Source organism: Lampetra planeri, chromosome 37, assembly GCF_965212315.1.
Source record: "Lampetra planeri chromosome 37, kcLamPlan1.2.h2, whole genome shotgun sequence".
In the NCBI taxonomy this organism is placed as follows: domain Eukaryota; kingdom Metazoa; phylum Chordata; class Hyperoartia; order Petromyzontiformes; family Petromyzontidae; genus Lampetra; species Lampetra planeri.
In genome coordinates, this window is record NC_136143.1 from 2,520,237 (window position 1) to 2,548,061 (window position 27,825).

A 27,825-nucleotide genomic window follows, 5' to 3' on the forward strand; every position below is an offset into this window, starting at 1 on the left:
CTCACCACGACTCCTCACCCCCCCCCCCCGGCTCGCCGGGGACATCGCCTCCCTCTGCTCTGCCGCAAGCTTCTGCGCTCGCCTCGCCTCGCAATATCCCCTCGCCCGGGCGGCTTCTCCTCCTCCCATCGTTCTCTCCCTCCTCTCCCCTCTCTCTCTCGCCGCGTCCCTCCTCTCCCTCCTCGCGAGGTCTGGGGTAGGGTGTGGGGGGGGTCTAGACAGGGGTCAGGGACAGAGGTCAGGGACAGGGGTCTGGGAGAGGGGTCAGACACTAGGGGTCAGGTACACACAGAGGGCTTGGGCAGGGGTCAGACATAGAGGGGTCTGGTCAAGGTGTCAAGGTCTGGGGCTGTCTCTGGGTTGTATCGCCCCTCGGGGCTAGGGCTCTGGGCTAGGGCTCTGGGCTAGGGCTCTGCTCAGAGAGGGGGTCCTGGAGAAGGGGGTCCTCTCCGGGGGGGCCTCCCGGGCCCTGGCTGTGGATGGGGTCTCTCGGGGTGGGGGGGTGGGGGGGGACGAGGGCCGCACGGTGATGGACGCGCCGCCTCTGGGGCTCGGCCCGTGTCGGGCAGCAGCGGCCGCTGACGGCCACGGAAGAGACGGAGCCAGATAGGTGGTGAGGAGGAGGAGGTGGTGGTGGTGGTGGTGAGAGAAGATAGAATCTCAGAAGGAGGAGGAGGCGAGGGAAGCGACGTGGTGTGGAGAAAGAGGAGGAGGTGGTGGCGAGGAGGAGGAGGCTGCTGTGACAGCCATCGGCAGGGATTTCAACATCAGCGGCCGCAGCCATCGGCGTGCATGCGTGGGGCTCGGCGCGGGCACAGCCCGGGGAGGGACGGGCGAGGCACATCGAGGGGGTCGGGGGGTCGGGGGGCCATGAGCTCCACGCAGGGCCCCGTGGCCTGCGTGCGGGGGGCCCGGCAGCTGAGCCGCCGCTCCCGCTCGGCCCGAGACCGGGGCCGAGACCGGGGCCGAGACCGAGACAAGGATGCCCGAGACCGGGACAGGGACAAGGAGATGGATCTGTCGGGGCTCGGGAGCCCCAGGAAAAGTCGCCCTCCCAAGGCCGCCACGTCGCCCTCCTCGGGCTCGGAGGGCCTCGGGGCCCCCCCAGGCTCACGGCCCCCGGCAGGGCCAGCCTCGTCCCGGCCGCCCAGGCGCCGTAAGAGGGCCGAGCAGACGGCCCCTCCACCCAAGGAAATACTACTACTACATCACGACAAGGAGGAGAAGAAGAAGGAGGAGGAGGATAAAGAGGAGGACGAGGAGGAGGACATCATCGATGGCTATGCCATCGTGAGCTTTTCGTCACTGGATGCGCTGGAGGTAAGGGCTGTGTCCCCGCGTGGCGGGGTCTGGTGGTGGTGGTGGTGGTGCTCCTTGTGTTTCCTTCTGAATCAGGGGATGACCCCTTGAGTAGAAGGGTGATCTCTTGGGTGGTAAGGGTATGTATTAGACCTTGAGTAAGGTGGTGGTCCTATCAATGGCATCAGGACATGCGTTCCAGAAGCCCTGCGAAATTGGTTCAAGCAAAGCCCCCGATGAGACGCTGAATATTGAAACCGGGTCCAAAGGTTGCTCGTGTTTAACCAATGCTGCCGATGGGATGTACTCCCAGAAAGGTTGATGTGGTTGTGTAAAACATTTTAAATGTGGACGGACAAGAAGGAGCCGTGTTGTCCGCTTAGTTATTTCGCTGCTGGCATTGAGCTTTGAAGGAGGAGGTACTAGCGCCCATGTTGCACTGGACACCCTGTTGGGAAGGGTGCCTGTGGGCCCAGATAAACCCCAGCTTCACAACTACTTTAATAATTGAGACCTTACCCAGTGGACATCCGTGAACAGCAGGGTCATGAGGGTGGACAATGCTCAGAAAAGTTAAACCCCCCACACAAGACACCCTTTTCTCACGTCTCCGCACTGTGTAGGGTTGCTCACTTTGTTAAATCAAAAGTGAGTTCCTGCTCAGATGAGAATGAATACTGTGGCGGTGCTCATAATCGTGTTGCAGCCCTGAGCCAGTGGTGGATGATTCCACGTTCCTATGGCGGGGGCGAGTCTCTCCGCAGGACAACCGCCGTTCACAAAGTGGTTACTTCTATCTAACCCCCAAACCAGGATTTGAATTCGCAACCTTGTGATTGCGGCCTTCCTGGCCGGCTGTGTAAAATGAAAGCCTACAACAATACAACACGGTGCCGTGTTTACAAAGGCAAACGGTGAGCTGAGTTGTGAACTGTTGTGCCCACCCACCCCCCTCCGAGTGTGCGTAGCTGGTGGCTGTCAAATGTCTGCCCGCGTGGTGTTTGACGACAGCTGTGGCATTTAAACATTTTAACTCGCGGAGTTTTTTCTTATTAAAGTGCCCTCCTCGTTGAAACGGTGGTTGTCGTCGCGGGGTTTTTAGTGGCAGTCGTGGTGCCCCCTCACCACAACCTCTGTTCTAACTTCTTCATGTGGCCTATGAAGTGCGGCTATTAGAGACCATACGTTTACTCGTGATTGAGCCGTTCAGCTGTTTTGTGTCAAGAGTTGGTGAATCGTAGGTTCACCCACTCGCCCGCCTTCACGTGTATATTTGGGGCAGTGCGAGGCTACATTGGTCCAATGGTGTGGATGGAGTTCGTCGCACACGGGAGAGTCCTTTTATTTTCCACTTTGTGCACGAGGTGTCTGCAGCGTATGTGGTCTATGGCCTCTGCTCATCCTGGAAAATGCCCTAGTACTAGTTAGTAGGCAGCAATTGTTTACCATGACTGAGATATATTCACTTCTTATTGCCTAGTACAGAGTAGTCTCCCGTTGTCACACTTGTGCATGACAGCAAGATGAGGTCGATTCCTGACTCGAGGGCCTATCTTGTGGGGTGTTCTGCATGGGCGCCCTCCAGGTTTTCTGGTTTCCTCAAACCTAAACCCACACACACGCAGTCACTGGTATTGGCCAAAACATTCCTGTGCTGAAAGATTACATGAGCATTAACTGGGATGACGCACAATAGCATCGCCCCCCGCTTGTGCAAACTTGGCAGGACCCTCCTGAAAAAGGGGTCTTGAGATTAAGTGTGGCTTTCCTCAGCATTCAAGCTTAACAATAGATAATAATGTACACCTTTTCAGACCTGGATATCTACGTAATCAAGTTTGCAAATGGCCTTCACAAAAACCCAATTTTATGATTTTGTAGAAACCAAATTGTGGCTTATTATTTCGAATTGTTGAACAAGTGTAGAATCCCTTAATGAGACACTGAATGTTGAAACCAGTCCACAGCAGTCACGCGGCTGATGGGATATGGAAAACAAATACTTGTATTCTGCTATGTGTAGGGACAAATATGTGGAGAGTATTAGATGATTATCTGTTTTGTTTAGGGTTACATTGCCATCAGGAGAGTATATGTTGTTTACATAACAGAATAAAAGACCATTCCCTGTGTGACTGAATCGCTATTGTGAGCAGTTTGAAAATCCATGTCAATGCAACACCCATTGCATAGATGAGTTGACGCATGCCTAAAGCTCGTATCACTCCGTTTATAAAGCTATTCATGCTAATTCAGTCTCGCCAGTTTTAACATCTTAAACCGTTTATACACAAGCGGACAATGTAACATTTCATCACTGACAATATTTACTTAAAAAATCTTGCAGAAGTGTTGCCCATAAGTACCTTTAATACCTTATTTATAAACATGAAAGAAAATATTTACATTGACAGTCTGCAAGATGAATGCTTTAGCAAAGTTGCCAATTTCAATGAGACAAATTGGTAAGTACCTTTACAGGTAGTTTAATAACCCCGTATCCTAATTACTCAATTTGGTAAACCTTTTTTCAAGATCTAAGTATGTATAAGTACATTTTAATGCCTCTTTTCATAATGGAATGGAGCCTGTATTCATAATAGTTATCCATGGATTCTGCGCAAACACATTGACATGTTTACAACAATGGAACATTTTTGCAGATGAGACATTTTATCTGCTCACTATTCAAATAAGGGGAGTGCAGACGGCTGGCAAGCTGTTAAATGTACTTACATTTATCTCAATTCCACACAGGTTCTATCAAAATGTTTCGCACTAATTTTTCAACGCAGTCATACGTCTGAAGTTTGGCACCGACAGTTTAGATGAGGGTTTTTAAAATATATTTTTCATTACCAGTAACCATGTCAAAAAGTAAACCGTAAAGCAAGCAGTTTGCAGGAGTGAACCTTTGTATTTTAAATGAGAAATAAGGGCACATGTACCACACGGTGACTTAATCCACCATGCTGTTTGTACGTTTGCGTGTGCCAATAAGCGCATTGATGACTAAAATGTCACTGGAATGGATTACCTATTCCTGGCTTTCGGAAATCCTGCTAACAACAGCAGGAGCACCATTGGCAGTTTCGCAGTGTACATATTTCTTCAAAAATATATTTACAAAAAAAGAAGTGTTTCCAAGAGAAACATTACGTGGCACGGTATCATTGACGTCAATCTCAAGGAGAAAAAGTGATGAGATCAGTTTGTGTGCAGGTGCTGGATGGATTATTGCATTGCAGGATTGTAAGAGGCAGTGGCTGCCTGGGGTGGCCTTCATTCAGCAGTGGATTATTCATGGCTGATGAATATTATCGTAGTAACTACTGTACTCGTGTATATTGAGGCTGTGGGGTCTTGTAGTAGCTTGTACTGAGAGTGCTCAGAGGAGATAAAAGCATGCTTTGGCCACCAGTATCAAGTTTGTAATCTTATATCAACAAAAGGCTGCCGGACTTTATACATGAAAGCAAATCCGCCGTACTTATTTGAAAAAAATACTGTTATGCAGTAGGCAGAAGCAGCACACGAGATATGTCCACGATAACATGTTTCAGTGCAATAAAGGACGATCATACCATCATCATCATTTATAAGAACCCCTGCAACAAATACCATTTGTTTATTTTCTAATCCAAGGTTTGAACGTAGGACCAAAACGTCAAGTGGCTAGCAACGAACAGCACTGTCCAAGTTTTAGTATATAAGAGGTGACACGTTTCTTGAATTGAGCAAGGTTATTATAAGAGCCTGAACAAAAGAGACGACGGCAGGGGGGGAATGTTGAAGTGGAGCAGTGTCGGCAAGGAAGAAGCAGAAAGAGAGAGCACCACGTGGTCTGCAGTGTTGGTGGTGGTGGTGGAATGACCGCGGGTGAAACACTGGGCGGGTGGTGTTTGTTGTGTCCTGCAGTGTGGTGGTTGAACAGTGCGAATTGGACGAACAGTCAGTCTGGTAGACCGATGTATTTAATGATGCTTCATATCAAAAGTGCTGTGTTTTCACGGTCGTACTACTGTATAGCAAGCAGTCAAAGTAATACATCTCGTTGTCATCCCCCCATGCCGGTTCTGACACGCACTTGCTTTATTATGAAGTGAAGAGTCAATAAAGATTTCTGAAGCCTTACTTGGATGGAACACTGGTGTTCAAGAACATTAACCCATATGCACATGCGTGTAGAGACGACAACTTGTGGATTTTATGGCTCAATCTGGCCAATCTTAGTAGCCAGACAGTCCTTTGATTTGACAATTTATAGCTGGCTGTGAGCCGCTATGCATTTGCCCATTTCAGTAGCTCGTGCACTGAGTTGCGTTTGTCTAGTTTCTGTGTTTGGGTAAGCTGTACTTTATAACCGTGTCATATTAATGATTTTCACACGGCTTCTTTGTGAAAGTGTAGCATTGTTAGGTGATCGTCTGTAATTGCCAGCACTTTAGGGTGATATATCTCGTGGCTATGTCGCAGCACTGTGCTTTGTCTCTAGGTAGCACGTTTTTTTTTGGTTATTTATAAGACGTAGCTTTGTTTTGTTAGATCGCCTATGCAGTGTTACAACACGACTGTCCAAAACTGTCTTTACTTGCACATCAATGTCGTTTATGATAAAAGCGAGTCTTTAATGAGATATGTGTGTGTGTGTTCACACTAAAATTGCATTAGCTGACTTCACAATAATTATACAAAGCTGAATTTGATTACCCCTAATCATGGTCAATGGCACTTGAAGAATTTAGTTTTTTTGTAGTGGATAGATAAAGTGATCGTCGTCATTATTATATTTAAGTGGGCTCGTGTGACCTACTGTGCTGATATGTCTTATTGAATGGTTTCTTTGCAAGTTCAAAACAACAACAACAACAATAATACTTAATTTGGTATGACATTAAAGAGAACAACGTTTACTTTATTGCTTTTAGCTTGTGTTACCATTCACGCTGTAACAGGTTTAAGCAATTGCAATATGCACATTCAAAAGTCAGTGAGTTCTGCTCATACATCAACGAGATGGTGCTCACCTTTCATTGACAGCCCTGAGCCCACAGCAGACATTCCACTTTCCTATCATTAGCACGGTTGGCCACGTTCAACGCACATCATCATACAGAGTATATCCATAGGACAACCACTGTTGACTTCCCCATGACATTGCCATCACTTTACCTCCGGGATGATTGGCCAAGTCACCCCCCCCCCCCCCACCAGGATTTGATATCCGCAACCTTATAATTTTGAACTCCTCGCTCTATCGCTAAGCCACCTGGCTAGGTTCAGTATTGTTCATTACATGATGGTGGCCACCCTCCCCAGCAGTAGGAACATCAATGCCATATTGGCCAAAGAACCAGGGTGAACTGTGATGCCACCTGGAAAACAAGTTGAAGTAAGATTATGCTCCCAGCCAATAACTTGACGTCCACACAGAGATGAGTTATGACTCTGAAGTTTTGCGTAACAACTCCTTGGATCAGTTTTTTTTTTACGCTTGGGGCTGAGCACAGACCCAGAGGCCCAAAATGCCAAATGGCCAGCAACAAACAGCACTATCGAAGTTGTAATCAATAAATAGTCATCGTGTTTCTTGAATTGGGTGACGTTATTTAGAGGAGCTTGGGGAGGAAAAAAACACGATTGGAGGGAATTCCAAAGTGGAGCAGTACAAGGGAAGAAGAAGCCGACAGAGAAGTGTGATTGAACGCAGTGTGGATTTGATGGTTAATGTTTTGCCTGAGGCAGTTTTTAAAATGTATTATCATCTATAGTATTGTTTGCAGTTAATGCTTTAGTAAGCACTGCAGTGGAAGTGCTAGGCAGTGTTTTCCTATGGTGACAAGTACACTGAAACTGGCCAGGTTATAGCTGTGATTGCATACACGTCTGTGCACACAGTAGTCTTCAGATAGCCTGAGGTTTGGCCTTTTGGAAAAGGGGTCTCCGCAAGCTTTAGCAAACAGAGGCATTGACTTGAGATTCAGAGGTATGCACTGTGCGACATCCTACGATTTGCAATGAGGATTTGTCCATTGTGACCTTGCATTGCAGTAACAAAATAAATAAGCAGGTGACACGCCCCCTTATCATATCTGTTCCTCCACATAAAAAAACAAAGTATTAGTTCCCTATCCCATCAGCCACATGGCCTTCTGGAAGCGCATTTTTTTTTCAGAAGCATTTAATGCAAGCTGCCTCTGGACCAGTTTCGACATTTAGTGTCTTTATTATCAGTAGAGTGAGCCTTGCTTGAGCCAATGCTGGTAAACTGCCAAACGTATTTAGGAAGTGAACTGTGGGAATAGGGAATTTCCACCACTGTCTTAGGGCTGTGAAGGGCAGATGAGCATCGCCGCAGTGCTGATTCCAGCAACAAATCTCCTGATTTTCAGGCTTGCTTGCCGTGCCATCGCATTCGCAGCACCACGTCTGTTGACCACTCATTGATATGCTAATTTTTTCTCTAACCCTCCTCCCTCTCTCTGCCTCCGCCCCCCCCCTCTGTCTATTTAAGGCCACCACACAGAGACGATCACCCCTCTCTGTTACCTGTGTTGCTCTTGCTATGTATCTTGGTGATATCTGTCTGCTAATATGTCTGTCTATAGTTTTCTGGTTAGATTTTATGTCGCTATTTCATTATACCTGATGATGATTGCTTGTGTTGCAATCGAAACGTCGTATTCTATTATTTAATTTAATTTATTATTTTATCTTTAGACGTGACTTAACTGAAAGAAACAAATAATAATTCCTGCAGTCACGAAAGTTCTAAAATTAAGATTGAACCACTTCTACGGGGAAGTTTTAAGCTTATCTTTTTTCTCTCTCTCTGGCGACTTGTTTTCTCTGCCTGTGTCCTCTCTTTAGATTGTTCACACTTAAATTCTAACTTAGCAATCTTTGAAATACGTAATCAACCAGGCTATGCGTTAATTGTGTGTTGACCGACCCTCTGTGTTGTATTACATTACATTTCGATATTTTACTAGGTTATTTAATTTTAGTGTGTCCTTCTCCTGATTTTCAGGCTTGCTTGCCGTGCCATCGCATTCGCAGCACCACGTCTGTTGACCACTCATTGATATGCTAATTTTTTCTCTAACCCTCCTCCCTCTCTCTGCCTCCGCCCCCCCCTCTGTCTATTTAAGGCCACCACACAGAGACGATCACCCCTCTCTGTTACCTGTGTTGCTCTTGCTATGTATCTTGGTGATATCTGTCTGCTAATATGTCTGTCTATAGTTTTCTGGTTAGATTTTATGTCGCTATTTCATTATACCTGATGATGATTGCTTGTGTTGCAATCGAAACGTCGTATTCTATTATTTAATTTAATTTATTATTTTATCTTTAGACGTGACTTAACCGAAAGAAACAAATAATAATTCCTGCAGTCACAAAAGTTCTAAAATTAAGATAGCAACAAATCACCTTGTGACTTATCGGGGATGTTAAGACATATAACCCCTTTTATTGGTGAATACTGCCCATGCAAAGTATTGCTTTTATCAATTGCGCATCGCTTGAAACAACTGAACAGTCATTTTAGTCAACTGTTCATCTTTAGTATGACTGCAATGACGCAGTTATTAACATAGCAAGTGCTAGACAGGATTGTGTGTTTGGCATTGCTTTACAAACGCGCGATTGTGTTAATGTCAGTAGTCGGGATTTAATGTTTTGTTTGCAACATATTCCAAGCTTGAAATTTTTATTACGAGCCTCATATTTGTGTGAAAGAATTCAAATTGGATAATAAAAGCAACTGGGTCCATTTCAGGACATACAGAATTTCAACAAAACGATTACACAACGTAAAATATCTCTGTGACCGAGTTAAATCGTTGGTGTACCACCACTTTCAGTTCAATGCACACTTACTTTTCATTGTGCGTTCTTATCACCAGAGTTTATGAATAATAATGACATCGATGGTACATAACAGATCCACATTCCGTGCCTACCTTTGCAACAACAACAAAATCCCCATGGTTACTGGTTTGCAAACTGAATATTCCTTGAATTCACTGTTTGAGCATGCAATGTACATACACACCTAACAGATGCCACCTTGGTAATCTGACCTGATAAGCTTTCTTGGCAGTGTGACCCGGATCACCTGACTGTGTTGGGGCGGTGGCATGGCCCAGCGCCACATGTTGCAGAGGTTCGTGGTTCGAATCCAGCAGGCCGCCATGGTTATTAAGCACTGCAGTTTTATTAACCGTGAAATACTGCACCGTCTGCTTCACAGGGGATGCTGAAGATCCCCTCCTGTTATATTGTTTGCTGGCGGTACGTTCCAAATTGACCAAATTCGAAAAGTTGCCTGGAAATTACTCTTGGGATTACACAACGCAACATCGCCCCCTACTGTCAAACTACTGCAGGCTGTGTCTTTGAAGCACAGTTCCTCCACGATAGTCTTACACTGTAAGAATTGCACAAATAACAAATGTACGAATTTATAATTAACATAATTATTAATTACCCAGCCTGAGTATATTTGCCTGAGATCGATCTTGTTAATGTTTGCATGAGACCAGTAGCATTGCCATGCTAGCGAATAACATTCTTGAAAAAAAAACATGTATTAGCACAGTTGCTGAGCATATGCCCAAAGGCCTAACACTTGAAGCAGAAACAGCACTGTCAGATCTGTAATAGATTAGAGTTAACAATTTGTTGCATTGAGCGAGGTTATTGTAAACGAGCTTGGGAAAAGAGATGATGTGAGACAATTCCAGCATGGAGAAGTTCAAGGGAAGAGTCCTAAAGGTAGTTAAGGTGCCCTGCAGTGTGGATGGGGGGAATGCATCGGCCCAGTCTGTTAGATCGAGTCCTCAACATGGGTGGAGGAATCAATGAGTGAAATTCACGGGAACAAAACATTCCTGCGGAGGGAGCTGGTAGGAACGTTGGGTTGCTCGGTCAATGGCCAGGGTCAACGGCGGCGTGGTGTATTCCGCAAATATGCCCGACTGTGAGGGCGGGCACAAGCCAGCGTGAGTAGGTTAAACGTTGAGTTTTATAAGGGCACCACGGGGTGACCAGCCCCTTCCCACCCTCCCCTCCCCACCCAGCCCCACCCTCCCCTCCCCACCCAGCCCCTCCCCACCCAGCCCCTCCCCACCCAGCCCCTCCCTGCACGACGGACACAATAATCCCCTGTGGGCTGGTGTAACCAGGAGGGTCCTACCAGTATAACCGTGGTAGTAGTGACAGAAGAGTGATAAGTAGGTGACTGATCACTGGTGATTGAGTGACTGGAGTGAATTAGTGAGTGTTGGTTCATCAATCACTCCAACTGCTCTTTGTTGAATGCTATCGAGTGCACAGAGGGGAGCAACTGGGTGACCCATCCCAGATATTACGGCAGTATTCCAACGTAGACCTAATGTGTGCTTTGTTTCGTCGTGATAATTGTTCAGAGGGTGTATATGCATGGTATACAAAACACGATGATACTGGGACATCTCTCTTTCAGCAATGACCGAATCGTTGACACTTGTTAACGTTCATGATTGTTTATATTTCCTAATTTTGTTGGAATAATTCCCCCCCCACCCCCCCTCACAAACAAAGCTATTGTTTAATTATCAGGTTCATTATAAGACATCATAGTTATTACTTTAATTTGGTATGTTACATTCCAGATCAGTTGAATTAAAAATGGTTGGATGTATTTAAAATGATAACATCACTTGCTACCCATCATTAGCCACTTAATGATCTCTCTTTGGTTGGTTTATGTAATGTCCTGCCCGAGGCAGTTCGCAATTACCTTGTGCTATTGACAGCATCATTCTGCTTGCCATTGTTGTATTCATTCATCTGTAGAAGCACATGTTTTTGGCTCAGATATACGGATAGTCCACATACCATGATGCCACATAACAGCTGTTCACTTGGCACAGTCATGTGTTTGAATACCATGATTTTCGTGCCATGCAGGGCCGTTTATAGTTGCAAACAACCATTTGTTTAAATAATTGAGCTTCTAGCAATGTTGTTCAGATTGTAGCAAAACACTTTATTAGAAAGTTGCATTCTTATTATTGGTCTTGGGACTACTTTATGCTTGATTAGTGTAATAAACGCAGACGAAATTGGATTTAAGCCAAGCATGATGGCTGGGAGTTTTTAACTCTTACCCAAATTGCTGCTAAGACCTCAAAATAGCTTGTGGAAATGTGTGAGCGAGGGTCTTACGCCTGTGCAGAGAGTGGCTCCACTTGTTTGGCAACATGACAGCACATTGCAGAGCTCCTGCTCGAGTCCTTTCTGGCACGAGTGATGTGGGCATATTGCCGAAATACAGTATTTCACCAAGATCAAGTGTGCCCCCTAAATCTTCAGTTGCATGGCAAGGCGTGGGTCAATACACGTTGACGGCTCCAAACATGTGATTAACTAAACTGCGTTTCCAAGTGGCTGGATAAGAAGTGCCCTTGCACCAATTAAACACTATTGCAGAAGTGCCCTGTATGCTGTGAATCTCACAGGGGAGCTTGTGTTCTCCACTGCATGGAACAAAATAAATAAGCGGACAATATTCCTGCTTCCCACATTTGTCTCTACACAAAATTTTGTTTTAGAATTTTTCTTACACATCCCGTTGGTCACACACACACCCTACTGGGAGTGCATCATTTTAGCAGCATTGGTTTTCTCATGCCAGCAAACTCTGGACCGGTGTTAACATGCATTGTCTCTTCAGCAGTCAGGCTTGCTTGAACCAATGCTGGTGAACTGCGAGATGTGTATAGGCAAGGATCTCCTCTGTTAGATATGATCTTAGTTTGATGCAACACTATATATACTACGCAACACAAAATAATCATTAGTGCATGGAAGTCGGTGAAAAATAACAGACGTTTGTATGTGGAGAAATAATATTTTCAGTTAAGCAAGTGATTCCCACTCGCGGTGCTGATCTCCTGTTTATAGCTATGCAGGGAAAATGGTGAAAATTCCACATCTTTTTGGTGAGGATGAGCTTTCCCGAGGACAACCGGTCCTGACTTCCCCACAAAGGGGTACAAAATTTTCAACCCGAGAGGGATGATGGGGCCGAGTTATCCAGCCGCCGCTCGCTCTACCGCTGAGCCACCTGGCTGGCCATTTATACGATGTGCATCTTGGGAAAACTGTCGCCATTTCCCTGCTGTTTTGCCCTCGCCAAAGACAAAATACATCCGCTGTCGTGTCTGGGGAGGAGCACGCAGTTCCTACCTCGCTGCACTTGATAGAATTCAACATGAAGCATTCACTACAATCACACGCTCACTCGCGCTCAGTCACCTCCTTCTAACGTTTCTACTGCTACTGCCATGGTTACTGTTCCCATGAACTTCAGTCATTTATTTTTCCACTCTTGTTGAGGCCTCGGTCTCGTAGACACCGACTGACTGTTTTGTCTCATCCGCACTCCGTTCAACCACCACACTGCAGGTGGCAAACACTTCTCGTCTTGCGTTACACCGCTCCACTTACGAATTCCTTCCCATTGTCTCTTTTGCCAAGCTCTTTTAGTGACCTTGCTTAATTCAATAAATGTGTGAGCTCTTATCTATCGCAACCTTTGATAGTGCCGTTTATTGCTGGACGATTGATGTGTTGTTGTTCCTTTGGGCATTGGCTCAGCTTCTGCGTACAAAGAATATATCGGGCAATTTGTGCCTAGAAACGTGAGTCTGCTTCGCCATGCGTGATTGGTAAAATCGTGGATGATTGTGGATAGTGGAAAGAAATAGGGCCACGGATAATAAGATTTTTCACGTGGACCCTACAGCTGCCGTGGATTAAAGGAGTCTAGGATAATAGGGCCATGTATAAGGGGAGCTACAATGAGGGCTACTTTCAAGGAGGTCGATTGTTGCTGTGCTTATATTTGTGATGAAACAAAATAATCATGGGCATTGTTGTGGAGAATATTTACAAATCCTCTTACTATATATTTTTGCACAAAACCAGGACCCGCCTGTAAGCGAATATGACTGCTGATGAGACAGTGAATGTCAAAACTAGTCAAAAGGTTGACTAGTTTTGACATTCAACCACAAAACCGCTGGAAATAAATCTCAGACGGCCATATGGGGTGGTGGGATGTGTCAGAAATATGTTGTTTTATGCGGAGAGACAGATATGGGAAGGGGCCCTTACTATATGCTTATTTATTTGTTTCGTGGGTGATAGTGCCACTTATGCGCATTGTTTGTTCACTGGTTAAATGAGAACAGCTGATGTTAATTATTTGTATTACTAGACCCTGACCACGAAATGTCGCGGTTCCTCCCAAAGTCTCTTCTCTCCCCACTCCCCACCATCAATCTCGCCCACGGCAGCCCCCCGCCACGCTGCTCTCCCCACCCCGTCTCGCACTGTACGCCCTCCCGATCCTCGTGTCTCTGCCGCTGCTGAACAATGACGTTCACGAATATATTTCGTGACAATTGGCAAAAAACCGTCTCAACGAGGATCCACCACCTTGGCCACATGCTTCCTCATTTGGGCCAAAGGCGCCAATAACGTCACAGTACCGCCAGTGAAGTTCAACACGGCAATGCCCGCGCCACCAGATCTCGGTGACAAATCAAGTCCTGCCATCTGAACACAGAAGGCAAAACCCCTCGTGGGGTGACTTTCAGTGTGTGTGTGTGAGTACGTGGGGTGATGGGGCGAGTGAGTGGGTGACTTTCAGTGTGTGTGTGAGTACGTGGGGTGATGGGGCGAGTGAGTGGGTGACTTTCAGTGTGTGTGTGAGTACGTGGGGTGATGGGGCGAGTGAGTGGGTGAGTACGTGGGGTGATGGGGCGAGTGAGTGGGTGAGTACGTGGGGCGATTGGGTGAGTTACTGGGTGACTTTGAGTGGGTGAGTACGTGGGGTGATTGGGCGAGCTACTGGGTGACTTTGAGTGGGTGAGGTGGGGTGATTGGGCGAGCTACTGGGTGACTTTGAGTGGGTGAGTACGTGGGGTGATTGGGTGAGTTACTGGGTGACTCTGAGTGGGTGAGTATGTGGGGTGATTGGGTGAGTTACTGGGTGACTTTGAGTGGGTGAGTACGTGGTGTGATTGTGCGAGCTACTGGGTGGCTTTGAGTGGGTGAGTACGTGGGGTGATTGGGTGAGTTACTGGGTGACTCTGAGTGGGTGAGTATGTGGGGTGATTGGGTGAGTTACTGGGTGACTTTGAGTGGGTGAGTACGTGGTGTGATTGTGCGAGCTACTGGGTGACTTTGAGTGGGTGAGTACGTGGGGTGATTGGGCGAGTGAGTGGGTGACTTTGAGTGTGTGAGTACGTGGGGTGATTGGGTGAGCTACTGGGTGACTTTGAGTGGGTGAGTACGTGGGGTGATTGGGTGATTTACTGGGTGACTTTGAGTGGGTGAGGACGTGGGGTGATTGGGTGAGCTACTGGGTGGCTTGGCAAATGTATGAATGAGTGAACCGGGTACAGTATGTGAGCGCAAGTGGTACTTTTGTGATCTTGTAAATGCCCCAGAGTGTTTATGAGAGAGAGCCATATAAAGAGTGCACCACAGCAGTATATTTTCCTAAGTGTCATAACAGTATAGTTTAAAACAGGATATTATACACGAGCTTGTTTGCCCGTCCGAGGACGGAAGCTGTAATAGTTACGAAAAAATTGAGCCGAGTATAATTGTATCTTGTGTAAATTTAATGGCAGTGAATCTTGCACGAAAGTATGTCATCAAACACTTCACTGCATTTCACTGTGGCATTGTATTAATGGCAGTGAATCTGCAACAAAGCGAAGTCCTCAAACACTTCACTCCATTTCACTGTAGCGCTGTATTAATGGCAGTGAATCTGGCACAAAACGAAGTCATAAAACACCTCACTTCATGTCACTGTAGCACTGTATATAACTGACCTTCAATTTGTTCAAATTCACTGCTGTGATACTTTATTCTCTTCTGCTTTCGGTCGCTGGGGTTGAAATAAATTGGAATTCGATACAATATCTAGAAAATCACCGAGAAATGTTTATTTTACCATAATGTGGAAGCATAAATTAGACTTACCTTTTGTCCAAAGTGCTGAAGAAATAAATACAGACACCAAATCCACTTTGTTGCTGCGTATAATTATTTATTAGATTCACTTTCAATAAAGAAACGTCAAACTTAAAGCAAATTTGCGAAAACAATTATTTCCGCTCGACCTTCTTCTGCGTGAGTGTAAAAATCCACCCGTTCATGAATATTAATGACGGGGGGGAGGGGTGCGGCATGTGGAGTGACGCCACGCGCGTTACACACAAACAGACATACTTGGCTCATTATAGTAATAATATTTATCGGCATTTCTACCTGTCAACATCATTTTTATACACACATCGGCATTTGGCAAGGAACGGCTGATGGTACATAACTGACTGTGCAGCCCTTTTGTTTGTATGTCTGCTGGCTTTACTTATAAAGTATATCACAACGACTGTGTGTTTAGTAGCATAGGAGCAGCTCAAGAAATTACATATCTTTACAGTCCAGCGTTGCACTCTGTCATCTTGGAGTTCACACACGACGTGCACGACTCATTGATTTAAACACATTGCTATTATGGAAAAGAATTGTAGTGCTTCGTATATTAATCTACACTGATATCAAAGTGTCTGATCATAACAGTGATATCTGGTGTTAAGGCTTGTAGCTGTCACTGAGATATTACATTTTTTCCTGAAGCAATTCTGCGGGCGCCGTGTGTGTGTGTAGTTAGGCTCTGACGTGGCGTGTCAGTCGGTTAAAGGGTTTGAAATGCGATGCATTAAGGTTTATAGCCGGTCATTATCGCAGTCGTCTTTGTGTTGCATTGACGTACAATTCAGAAGGAGGAGAGGCGTGTGCTGTTCAGTGCTCTCTATTCCAAGAAAGGATTAAAAACACATTAAGCTGGAAAGATTAAAGTCTTGTGCCTTCATATTTCATTGTAACTCATTCTTTGATCATCTGATCCATGGATCTTGTTGTTCATTTGGAAACTATCGGATCGAATTCCAACTGTCTTAACATCACGAAAGATATAGTGACCACGTGTCTTTTTTGATTGTTAGTTATTTTTTGATATTGCTAACATTGTATGTTATTACAATAGGCCTCCCTACGCATTGCACGCAGTGTGTTCTGCGAAATGTTCCCTGCGTTCTAAATTGGAAAGGAATTCAAGCGCGTGACATTTTCTCACAAAACAATGGCCACCTCCACAGCCTCGTCGTCCTGGAGGTAGCTCGGCTCTCCGATCTTACATTGACATGCACATTTCATCTTTAGCCCCGCCCACTTTGCTTATGCAGTTATTTTCGACTCTCTGAGTTGCATTACCAGGTTAAATGTCTTTACATTAACAGGCTAAATGTCTCACTAACACAGCCACCGTTGCTCGTTTTCCTCGATGTGGCGGTGACTCTCGTTTTTCTTACATTGACATGCTCATCTCTCACAATACAATGGCCACTTCCACAGCTTCGTCGTGGTGGAGGTTGCTCGGCTCTCCGATCTTACATTGACATGCTAATCTCATCTCAAGTCCCGCCCACTTCGCTTATGACCCTTGGGCCCCACCCATCTCAAACCTTTAAAACACCCTGCCTCAGTAGCTCTCCCGCTATATTTTTCACCTGATGACGATTGCTTGTGTTGCAATAGAAACGTCGTGATATTTTATTATTTTTTATTATTATTTTTCTATCTACGTGGTTTTACCTAAAGACCCAAAGAATATGAATTCCTGCAGTCACGAAAGCTTTAGGTCAAGATTACAAGGGTTGTGCAGAAATATGCGTAATCGGATATGGAAGCATCAAATGAAAGTTTTACTTTTCATTGCAGTGTTGTAGAACTACTCCTCACATAAATATTAAAGAATGGTACTAAATATTAGTCTGAGAGGATGTGGACCTTTTGGAGGGTTGAAATTCATTTATGCGCAGGTGCTGAATGCATTGCTGCATCACAGGTGGCAATTGGGGTGGCCGATATATGGGGGATCGTTTACTTTTATTTGTATGTGTGTGTGTGTGATTTGTCTACCTTTCTGTATTGTTTGTTGTTACGTTGTTACCCGCCTTGATTGGACATCTTTGAAAAAAAACTTTATATCTCATTGGATTCCCCCAGTATAAATTCACATTCTGATTCTGGATTGATCGTGTGTCGATGTTGACCATAGTTGCGTTGTAAATGTACGAACGCTCATTCGTGGAGTCGTCCAAACATCCCCAATGTATAGGACCACAGTTTGGCCAACTGTTGTCGTCTGGTTCTGGCTGTTTCCCTGCCTGTCTGTGGTTTCCTCTTGCTTCCCGTTGCAACAACAACAACAACAGCGAAACCTGTGGACGTTGTGGTTCCTACAGAAGTTTTGAGATATGCATTGTTTGTGAATGACGATATAATCCAATTGAGTATTTGGTGGGTAAAGCATGTTGAGCTTTAGAATCGTTGACCAATACCATTTACATTTTATGCCTTTTTGAACGAGCTTTGGGAGCAAACTAATGCAGAACCAGGGAGGAACCAAATACTAGCTCCAAACAGAAAGGCGCCCACGTTGGGAATGAAACCCTTCTTGCCGAGGTACAAGGCGTTTCTGCCGCACCACTCTTTGATATAAAATATGATGTCTTTGATATGAGATTATTGGCTTTCGTTCAAATGCTGGACTGTTGGATGTAATGATATGCTGGTAGGGATGTGTATTCGGGCATACTGAATGCGTAATGCCCTATGTTTGTTTGGCTTGAGGCTGCCACATTGACGCTGCTGAACAGCTGCGCGGATCGTGAGATTTAGCTGAGCACTTGTTGTTTTTGTTGTTTTAATTTTATTTTCAATGGTGCCCCAGTTCTAAATGTTTTAAACGTTACTGCCGGTTGTTTGCGCGAGCACGTTTTGTCAACGTCAACGCTTTCTACGCGTTGGTGTCCACGCATTAGGGGCGCTAGATTACGTTTAATGTGTCAAACATTAAGTCGATAATAAAAATGAATCCGTACTATATTTTTGTTAACGTGCTGTTGTGTTGATGTTAAAACAGAGTAACAGAAAGTCAAACGGGAGTGAGAGACAGGGCTACAGGGAGCTAAAAAAAAACACATGGCCCCCTTCCTGTGGCTATGTTTGCATGTAGGTGTGTGTGCGTGTGTGCTTGTACTGCAAACCACGTGCTCTAGGTGGCATTGAAGGCTGACCTTTTTGTTGTTGTTGTTGTTTACAAACATTTGAAATGTTAAGCAAAATCAAAACGTCTCAGGAATCAACGCACGATGTTTACGGGAAGAGTACCTATGGCACAGCTGCACCTATGGCAATAGTTAAACAAAAATAGTGGTCAGGAGGAGACTGATCGCCCCTGTGGGTGAGAGAGTGATTGGAGTGAATCCGTGAGTGTCGGACTATCAATTACAGTACTCTGGTAGCGTTAGCTTGGATTCTATAAAGTACAGTTAGGCAGGAACTGAGTACTCCACCCCATAAATGACGACACGATTGTAACTTAAATCCAATTTGTGTTTTGCCGAAGTCGGAGTGATTTCCTGCACAAACGAGAGGCGTTGGCCGTGTCTTGTTTACAGCCCTGAGCCAGAGGTGGAAATCCCACATCCCTTACGATTGGGATGAGTCTATCCATAGGACGGCCACTGGTCACATCCCCACATCGTGGTACTCATTGGGGTGTGGTTGCGCGTTCACCGTTTCGTTACAGAGGTTCACTGCTCGAACCACAACAATAATAATAATGCTACACGCCGTCTGCTTCACAGTGGACGTTAGAGGCCCCCCCCCCGACGTCGTTTGCAAGAGAGGGCCCCACCGTGTGCTGGTGTCAGGTTCCAAAAAACCTGAGCGCAAAGTGCTGTGCCCTGCCAGGTGAGATGCCGAGATGGCAGTAGAGTACAGCACCTAAAGATGTGCAAAGTGCATGAATAGAAGCAGCTCTCAGCCTTGTATGCAGACCACCAGCTGAAAAGAGTTGAACGCGTGGCCAAATAGTGCAAACCGCAAACTCAAAGGGTTGAGAGAATGCGGCCATCCAAAGACGAGCGGTGACACGAAGACACAGCTGTGGACACGGGTTTTTGTCCTCACTGGAGGTGGCAGTGGAGGAGAGGGTGGTGGAGGTGGTGGCACTGGTGGCAGTGGAGCTTCAGCCATTTGCTCCTGGAAATCTGCTGTGTGCGTGGCCTCGTTGTTTCCTGTCGCAGGCGCACACTGTAGCCCAAGGAAGTACACGATTGATGTTTTGTTCTCTTGTACTTTCCGAGTAAGGGCCATGTTTACAAATGGCCAGAAGTACTTACACAAAGTGTCCTTTGTACGTTCCGTCAGCGTTCTTGGATGAGATTACTGTTTGAAGGAAGAATCTGATATGCAGGACTTTCCAAAATTACTCTGTATATTTATAACTTCGGAACACGATAAGTGAAGACTTCCCTTTCAATCATTTGCTAATTAACACGGTCATTACACAATACGGAACTGAAGTGTGTGTGTACTGATAACGTCGTTCATCAAATACGTGTTATGATTTGAGTTTATAACACCTTGGCATGGGGGGTGGTGTTAGTGGCCATAAAACTAAAACAAATGCTATATTAGCTGTAACTTTAGAAAACAATCCATTACTAATAAACTACTGGAAACAATGGTGCATGAAGCTGATTTATTGTATTTAGCCAAGGAGTATTTATCCAAGGATTATAAATCAAATAATTGAAACAAATTATTTTGTGATACAGCCTTGGCAGTCGTGCACAAGCATAATAACAAAAACTCAACACATTTGTTCATATCATTGTGGCCTTAAATGGGAAAAATCTACAGCTTACATAGCATTTGTTCAAATCTTCTGGCCATAAACACTCCCCACAGGCAACATAGATCAGTGTGCTATCAAGGAACATTGCCTGACAATGTTGCCTATTATATATATGTTCTCCTCTTAAGGCCACAGTGGTATTGACGAATGTGTTGAGTGCATGTAAATGAAAGTGTTCATAGAAAAACATCTGATGGTGTGATCTCAGGAATGAAAAATACCCCAATGAAAGAGTCGTCTCAGTGTTCTATTTCCGAGATGCAGTGTGGTTTCAGGCAGAGACAATGACAGCGGTTTTCATCTGACAATGTGTGTTTTCACTGTGGGTGGCATGAGCTGATTAGAGTCATTCATCCGACAATGACAAGTGGCTGCTGTACTATAACCTAGCCCGGCAACAGCAACGCTGTCTGTCATTTTGACATTATAAGAGAGCCTGCCAGTATTTCTGTAACCTGTCCCTAACATAGCGGCTTAGCATTTTTTTCCCATTTGAAGAATGAATGATTGGTTCTCATGCTGAGTTGTCTGAAAGATGCCAGTGTTTTTCACTTTTATTTTGTTGGGTTTTTTTTGCTATAAATTTTAAGTGGTTGTTTTTCTCTCTTTCCATGATTTCTATTTTGCTTTATTGTTTGTACTTTGTATGTTTACTGTTTCTTGTTATTTTGGTGACACAGATCACTTGAAAAAGAGACTCTCCTAAAGCCTCTTGAGATTTCCCTTTACACAAATACACACTTGGAGCTCAAAATGGCAAAACGTGGCTCTGGTTCGTACAATGCAGCAGCTATTTGAATATGCCCAAAGAATGATGATCAAATCACGTATTTGTGTAACGAATTCTAACATGGTTAAAAAAAGAAACTATTGAAACACTTATGTGTTTCTCACTTAAGCGGTTGTGCTTTCGCTACGTTGTCCCCACCTGAAGAAGGATGCTTGTGTTGCGCCCGAAACGTCGTGATTTAATTTAGTTTACATAAAATTTTATTATTTATTTTTTACCTACGTGACTTTACCGAAAAAACCAAAGAGTGTGAATCCTTGCAGTCACGAAAGCTTCAAATCTAGAACTATTGAAAATTAAACATGAGCACAACATGTCTAGATTTTCGCAGCCGACATTATGATGCGGCTTAGTGGTGTGAGTTGAAACAAAAGAAAGAATTGGCATGTTAAGCGCTTGCACACGTGGTTACTTAATTTGTTTGGCTATGTCGGGTGATGGAGAGTCTGAAGAACACACATTTGGTGAGATCATTACGTGGCTTGACCCAAACATCAATTATACATTGTCATAACTGTTAGTTAAACGAGGGCATTGTGCGATTGTGTAGCCTAATTAATAATTAGTTAGTACCGTACTTACGCAATTTAAAACGTTCTGTATTGGTCCAAGGTTTTACAGAATTTATCAATTTCAGATATGTAATGAATAATCCGCCTTAACGCTTTACAAAAAGCGCAATTAATACAAGCCCTCGCTCATGTGTTTCTGCACCACGCTGGCCACTGATGGTTCAGAAAAAAAAGTCATGGACATGCGCTTAACTGCCAAGTCGACAGAATAGCCTCAAGGCCAGTTCGTGGTTCACTTTATAAATACAGTGCGTCGGTCTGTTTTTTGAAGGTATGCGTACAAAGCGTTTGACAATTTGCCAAGCAGTTTTACACGAGAGGCCACGCTTAGAGTAACACATTTTTTGTTGTTGCAATTTCAGTGTTCCCTTTATTGACTGTTTTATTGCATGCAATGTGTTCACAATTTATTTGACTCAATTATGCTTCTGTCTGTCGTCTTGCAATGAATTATTTTTGTCGTGTAAGCACGGCGTGGAGATGCAGCGTCGGCCTCCGTTGACAATGCCGTTCGCTGCAAGACGTGAGCTTGTGAGAGAGAGAGTCGCATTGGGCACACTTGCAAAAAAACATGGGCCAGATGTTTGGAGCGTATAACACTTCGAGTGGCTTCCTGAAAGTAAGCTGGCTGGAACTTGCCGATGTGGTTTAAATTACCGCCACGGCATCTCCAGACTTCTAGTTTTTTGAGCTGCCAGAAAGTGTCTGTTGTTGTTGGATATTAGTTCTAACAGCACGCTGTTAAGACAGTGGACGCTTAAACAACTTGTGTCTATTCGTAATTAAATGCACGTGTTCTGCCTTTAAAGACGGCTTAAAACAAATACCCCCCCTGTCTCTGATGCCAAACACAAAACCGTTATGTGTGCAGAAGAAAAACTGAAGTGTGCACTTTGTTGCCATGGCCATGTCACAATTGAGAATTTTGGGACGAGTATGCTGCTTGCAAGGTTTGTAGATTTTACAAAATCCTTGCTTAATACTCGATTTATTCACAGAGTTGCTGTGCATAGCCCCAAAGGCCCACAAATGTAAAGCGGTGAGCAACAAACGGCGCTTAGCAAAGTTGTGTTAGGTTAAAGTTAATGCATTTCCTGAATTGAGCCGAGGTAATTGCGACAGCTTGGGATGAGTGACGATGGGAGGGAGTTCCAAAGTGGAGCAGTGCGAGGGAAGATGCAAAAAGAGAAGCGTTGTGACCTGCGGTGTGGTGAGGGGGTGGGTGAGTGAGTGAGTGTTGTTGTGACCTGCAGTCTGGTGAGTGAGTGTGTTGTTTTGATCTGCAGTTTGGTGAGTGAGTGAGTGTGTTGTGACCTGCGGTGTGGTGAGTGGGTGAGTGAGTGAGTGAGTGGGTGAGTGTTGTTGTGACCTGCAGTCTGGTGAGTGAGTGTGTTGTTGTGACCTGCAGTTTGGTGAGTGAGTGTGTTGTGACCTGCGGTGTGATGAGTGGTTGAGTGAGTGGGTGAGTGAGTGTGTTGTGACCTACGGCATGGTGAGTGAGCGGGTGGGTGAGTGTGTTGTTGTGACCTGCGGAATCGTGAGTGAGGGAGTGTGTTGTTGTGACCTGCGGCGTGGTTAGTGAGTGAGTGTGTTGTAATCTGCGGTGTGGTGAGTGAGTGTGTTGTGACTTGCACTGTGGTGAGTGGGTGAGTGTGTTGTTGTGACCTGTGGTGTGGTGAGTGGGTCAGTGGGTGGGTGGGTGAGTGGGTGTGTTGTTGTGACCTGCGGGATGGTCAGTGAGTGGGTTGGTGAGTGTGTTGTAACCTGCGTTGTCGTGAGTGAGTGGGTGATTGAGTGTGTTGTTGTGACCTGCGGTGTGGTGAGTGGGTGAGTGGGTGGGTGGGTGAGTGTGTTGGTGGGTGAGTGTGTTGTGACCTGCGGCATGGTGAGTGGGTGGGTGAGGGAGTGTGTTGTTGTGATATGAAGTGTGGTGAGTGAGTGGATGAGTGAGTGTGTTGTTGTGACCTGTGGTGTGGTGAGTGGTTGGGTGAGTGGGTTAGTGTGTTGTTGTGATCTGCAGTCTGGTGAGTGAGTGTTGTTGTAACCTGCGGTGTAGTGAGTGGGTGAGTGTGTTGTTGTAACTTGCGGTGTGGTGAGTCTGGTGAGTGAGTGTGTTGTAAACTACGGTGTGGTGAGTGGGTGGGTGAGTGAGTTGTTGTGACGTGCAACGTGTGGGGGTTGAACACAGCGTGGAAGAGACAAAACAGTCAGTGTCTGGTAGACCGAGCCCTCAACATGCGTGGAGGAATCGGTGAATGGAATTCACAGGAACAGTGACCACGGAAGTAGCAATAGAAGAGTGCAAGTAGAGTGGCAATGCAAGCATCTTGAATTATCGTATCTGTACTTGGTTATATGTAAACAGTCTTGTGAATGCTCCAGATTTTCCCCGTGAAATGTCTTCGCATTACAATGGAGTTGCAAGAGAAGCATTTGGACCTGGAGTACGTGGCAGATGATGTAACATTCGGTGTTTACAATTTTCTTCACAGCTTTTTTTCTCCACTTTTCTATACAATCTTTACTCAACAATTCATGCTGTTATGTCTGACAGCAGTGAGGTTTCGGTCCACCAGAGATGACTGTTTCACCTCATCCACACGGTCTGTCGCCACGCTGCAGGTCACAACCAGCGCGCTCGCCCACTCTGGGCACTCGCTCACCCGCTCACTCACTCGCTCGCAACACCGCAGGTCACAACACTTCTCTGTCTGCTTCTTCCCGCGCACCGCTGCACTTTGGAATTCCCTCCCTCCCATTATCTAGTTTTCTCAAGCTCTTGTAATAATAACCTTTGCTGTATATAAAAAACGACCTGTTCACCCTTGAGCTATCACAGCCGTGAGAATCCTGTTCGCTGCCGGCTGCGTTGACGTTTTGAGCCTTGGGCCTGCGCTTAGCAACTGATCCTCATGGCGGTACCCCGGGGTACCAAATAATACTAAATGGCCGAGGCAATTAAATGTTTTATTTCTGGGACACTATTTTTACCAGGGGTGTACTTAACTCTGCGACTGGGGTACCAATCAATCTGAAATCAGTGCCACACTCCGCGATGTCGAAACGCAGCGAGGACGATTGCGCTGAAACCCTGAACGCTCGTATGCACCGTGGTGGTGCATCGTGTACAGCTCGTCGAGACATACTAAAAATGACTGCATCACGGACATTATGGTTCAACTACATAAAAACAAAAAAGGAAATTGTAGAGGGGAAACATTAAGGTGTTTGATGAGAGGATTTTATTTTCAACTACAAACACAGAGTGGATTGGATGGGGCTTGCCACGTGAATGTGGACATTTATCCACAATTTCACGGTAAGATGTAGGAGCATGTGTACAGCGATCCCAATTCTATGTGCTAAGTGAGCGCCGCAGTAATCCGTCGTTTTTGCAGTGTGATTATTCTTTTGCCCAATCGACTCGGCTGCCGATGTTTTACTTGGCAGCTGGCTGAACACGTTAACACTAAGTCATTGTTTAAGAATGCTGGTTTGGGTTATGCCATGGACTGTACATATATATGACAATTTATGGAGTCATAATTCCTGGCTGTGAATGTCCGTTTGTGGATTTGGTTTACCGAACTTAAATTTGATTTGCTCAACTTAAATGTGCTTTACTTAAGTGAAGTGTTAGTCCTATAATACTGTGCATAGACATTTTTTTGCGATACATTTTGAACTAAATATTTTGGTTTGAAGCAAAGGGTCCTTAAATAAGTGCCACTGCTCCAAGTATGATATCCTGATATTATAAAAATGTTAATTTATGGGTACAAAATTTTAATATGCCTTTTTCCCATATCTGTCCCTCCACATGGAAAATTTACGTTTTTTATACATCCCTTCAGCCGCACGGCCTTCTGGGATTAAGTATTTTTGGCAGCATCGGTTTAAGATAAGCATTGGTTGAAGACAACTGTGGAGTAACAGCTGTGGACTAACTCATACTCCACAAAGACATATTTTTATGTTGTCTAAATTGGTCGTGTTTGTCATGCTTCAGCTTTGAAACGAGCCACTGTACTCGCACACAACGATGCTTGGAGGTTCAAGGAGAAATACGGAGCACCTTGCAGTCTGTCACGAAGAGCTAGCGATGTCACGCGCGTCATATTGCACGGGCTCTGACCGTTGCTATGGGATTGGTGTGAATAAGCCTCGTCAGAGCACTTACACAGATTATCACCGCCCTGGGACGCAAGTGTTCACTTATCTTATGCAGTGCCCAAACCCGCACTTGGCATGTGTTTGTACTAATGGTGGCGTATCAAACATAATCTCCTGCTACATTTTAACCATCTCAGATTGGCTGAAAGTGCAGTCATTGTAACAACCGATGGAAATTAGATGCAGGACATTTATGAAGGTGTTAATGAAGACGGTTTCAAAGTTCGGCTCAATAAAAACCAAACTCGAAACGATTGAAGGTGCCTGCTGGAGGGACATGACTGCAAACACGTGATGGCGCGTATACAGAGGCCAGTTATTGAAGGCAGTCGGGATCAACATGAAATAAAGATGTGGGCAAGAGGAGTTGGGTGCTTTTCAAAAATGCAACCCAATGAAAGGCAACACCGCAGTGTCCCTACAGGAGCGTTGTGTCTCTGATCGGTGCACATCACCAGCTGTGCCATGGGCAAGAGACATGGACGTCGCCAAAGAAATGGGATAGAATATGATAAGTGTGCAAAGAAGCATATATCTTATAATTATACTAAGACACAAAATGGAACACTTGGATGAGAGAAGATAGACAAGCTAGAGACATGGCGCTGACTCTTCAGAAAACGTATCCAGGCTTGGGGAGGACCCGCCATGGCTAGGAGGGTTGATGAAGGTCTGCAGTCGAGACCAACAACAGAGTGGCAGCCAAAGCAGGGACAGGCCCAAGAGGATGCACCACTGTGGAGATGGGGTGATGACATCAGCTCGTGTTGCAGGTTCTATTGGATGGGTATAGGCTTCTGTGCTAATCAATGATTGGTGAAGTAGTGGATAGATCATGGCTGATTATGACGATGGCTTTTATTTCTCGATAGCTACGCAAATGAGGGTAATGTGGTATGCAATAATCATGAAGATACATAATTATGTCAGACTCCCCACTGCAGTACCAGTAAGTAGTACACACCTAGTTGCACACGCGATGTCTTGTAATGCAATTTCCAAGAGCATTGCTGAAATGCTGAAAAATGAATAAAATTGTGCAAATGAAAATACGGATTGTCACGGAGTGTCAGAGTAAATTTAAGAAAGCTGAATTGATTGAGGCCTGTGGCAAGGAAGCGCTCTATTGCGTGATACGCGATACGATGTGTGTTGAGTGTACTGAATTATTTACCATTTGTGTTTTCAGTTATTTAGCAAAAAGAGTAAACACGGTGTATCTATTCCAGCAGATATTTCGGGCGCGTGAGTTGGGGCTGCTCCGCATTGTACTGCGCAACGGGTCTACGCTCTGCTCGAATGTTTTAAGTGCACTTTGAGGAAATTTCCCCACGTTGTAAGAGTTTACCCGCAAATTACTCAATTGGAATGTGCAAAGCAATCATGGGCCGTGCAGTACCATCCTGAAAAAGAGTCGGGAAGGATTTCGTGAGTAAACGAATGTAATGGTAATGTATACTAGGATATTAATTTTGGGCAGTGGCCAATTCATACAGAGTGTAGGTGGATGTATGCAGGAGGGAAAGTTGACGGTTAGCATTTATCTTCTTGGTTCTTTCGGTAAAGTCACGTAGAAGGGAAATAATAAAATAATAAAAATAAAACATAATAAAAGAAAATTCTCACGACGTTTCGGCCGCAACGCAAGCAGCCGTCCTCAGGTGAAGAACAGGTCTGTCGGAAAGACGCTGTCTTCACCTGAGGACAGCTGCTTGCGTTGTGGCCGAAACGTCGTGAGAATTTTCTTTTATTATGTTTTATTTTTATTATTTTATTATTTCCCTTCTACGTGACTTTACCGAAAGAACCAAGAAGATTAATCCCTGCAGTCACGAAAGCTTTAAATCGAAAGGTTAGCATTTACTTTGGCATGTTTATAGATAAAGATCGACACCTTTCTTGAATCGTCAAGAGCTTGGGAGAAGAGACGACGGGAGGGGAACCTCCAACGTGGGAGTGATGGGTGATTATAGGCAAGGCAGAGTGAGCGGGTAGGGGTTGCAAGGCACAAGCTGGCGCAGCATTAGGCAGAGCTCGTATTACCCGGAAACGCCGACACTTCCTGTGCAAGGCATGCACTGCCCTGCGTAACGCAGCAGCAGCCCCCAGCCAGTGATGTCTGCTGGCCTCCCAACGTGCTTCTTTAC

General features: G+C 45.1%; 1 protein-coding gene across 15 annotated transcripts in view; it reads left to right on the forward strand.

Moving 5' to 3' along the window:
* The first annotated feature begins 519 nt into the window (after nucleotides 1-519).
* Nucleotides 520-27,825, forward strand: part of AUTS2 (activator of transcription and developmental regulator AUTS2) — a 263,193-nt gene continuing 235,887 nt past the window's right edge. For 9 of the 15 annotated variants that reach the window (XM_078611701.1, XM_078611700.1, XM_078611702.1 and 6 more), the window contains exon 1: nucleotides 520-1,320. In XM_078611701.1, coding sequence (XP_078467827.1) covers nucleotides 793-1,320 — 528 coding nt within the window. In that variant the 5' untranslated portion in view covers nucleotides 520-792. The remainder of the gene's footprint in view (nucleotides 1,321-27,825) is intronic. The other 6 variants (XM_078611697.1, XM_078611705.1, XM_078611709.1 and 3 more) reach the window with 1 other exon arrangement.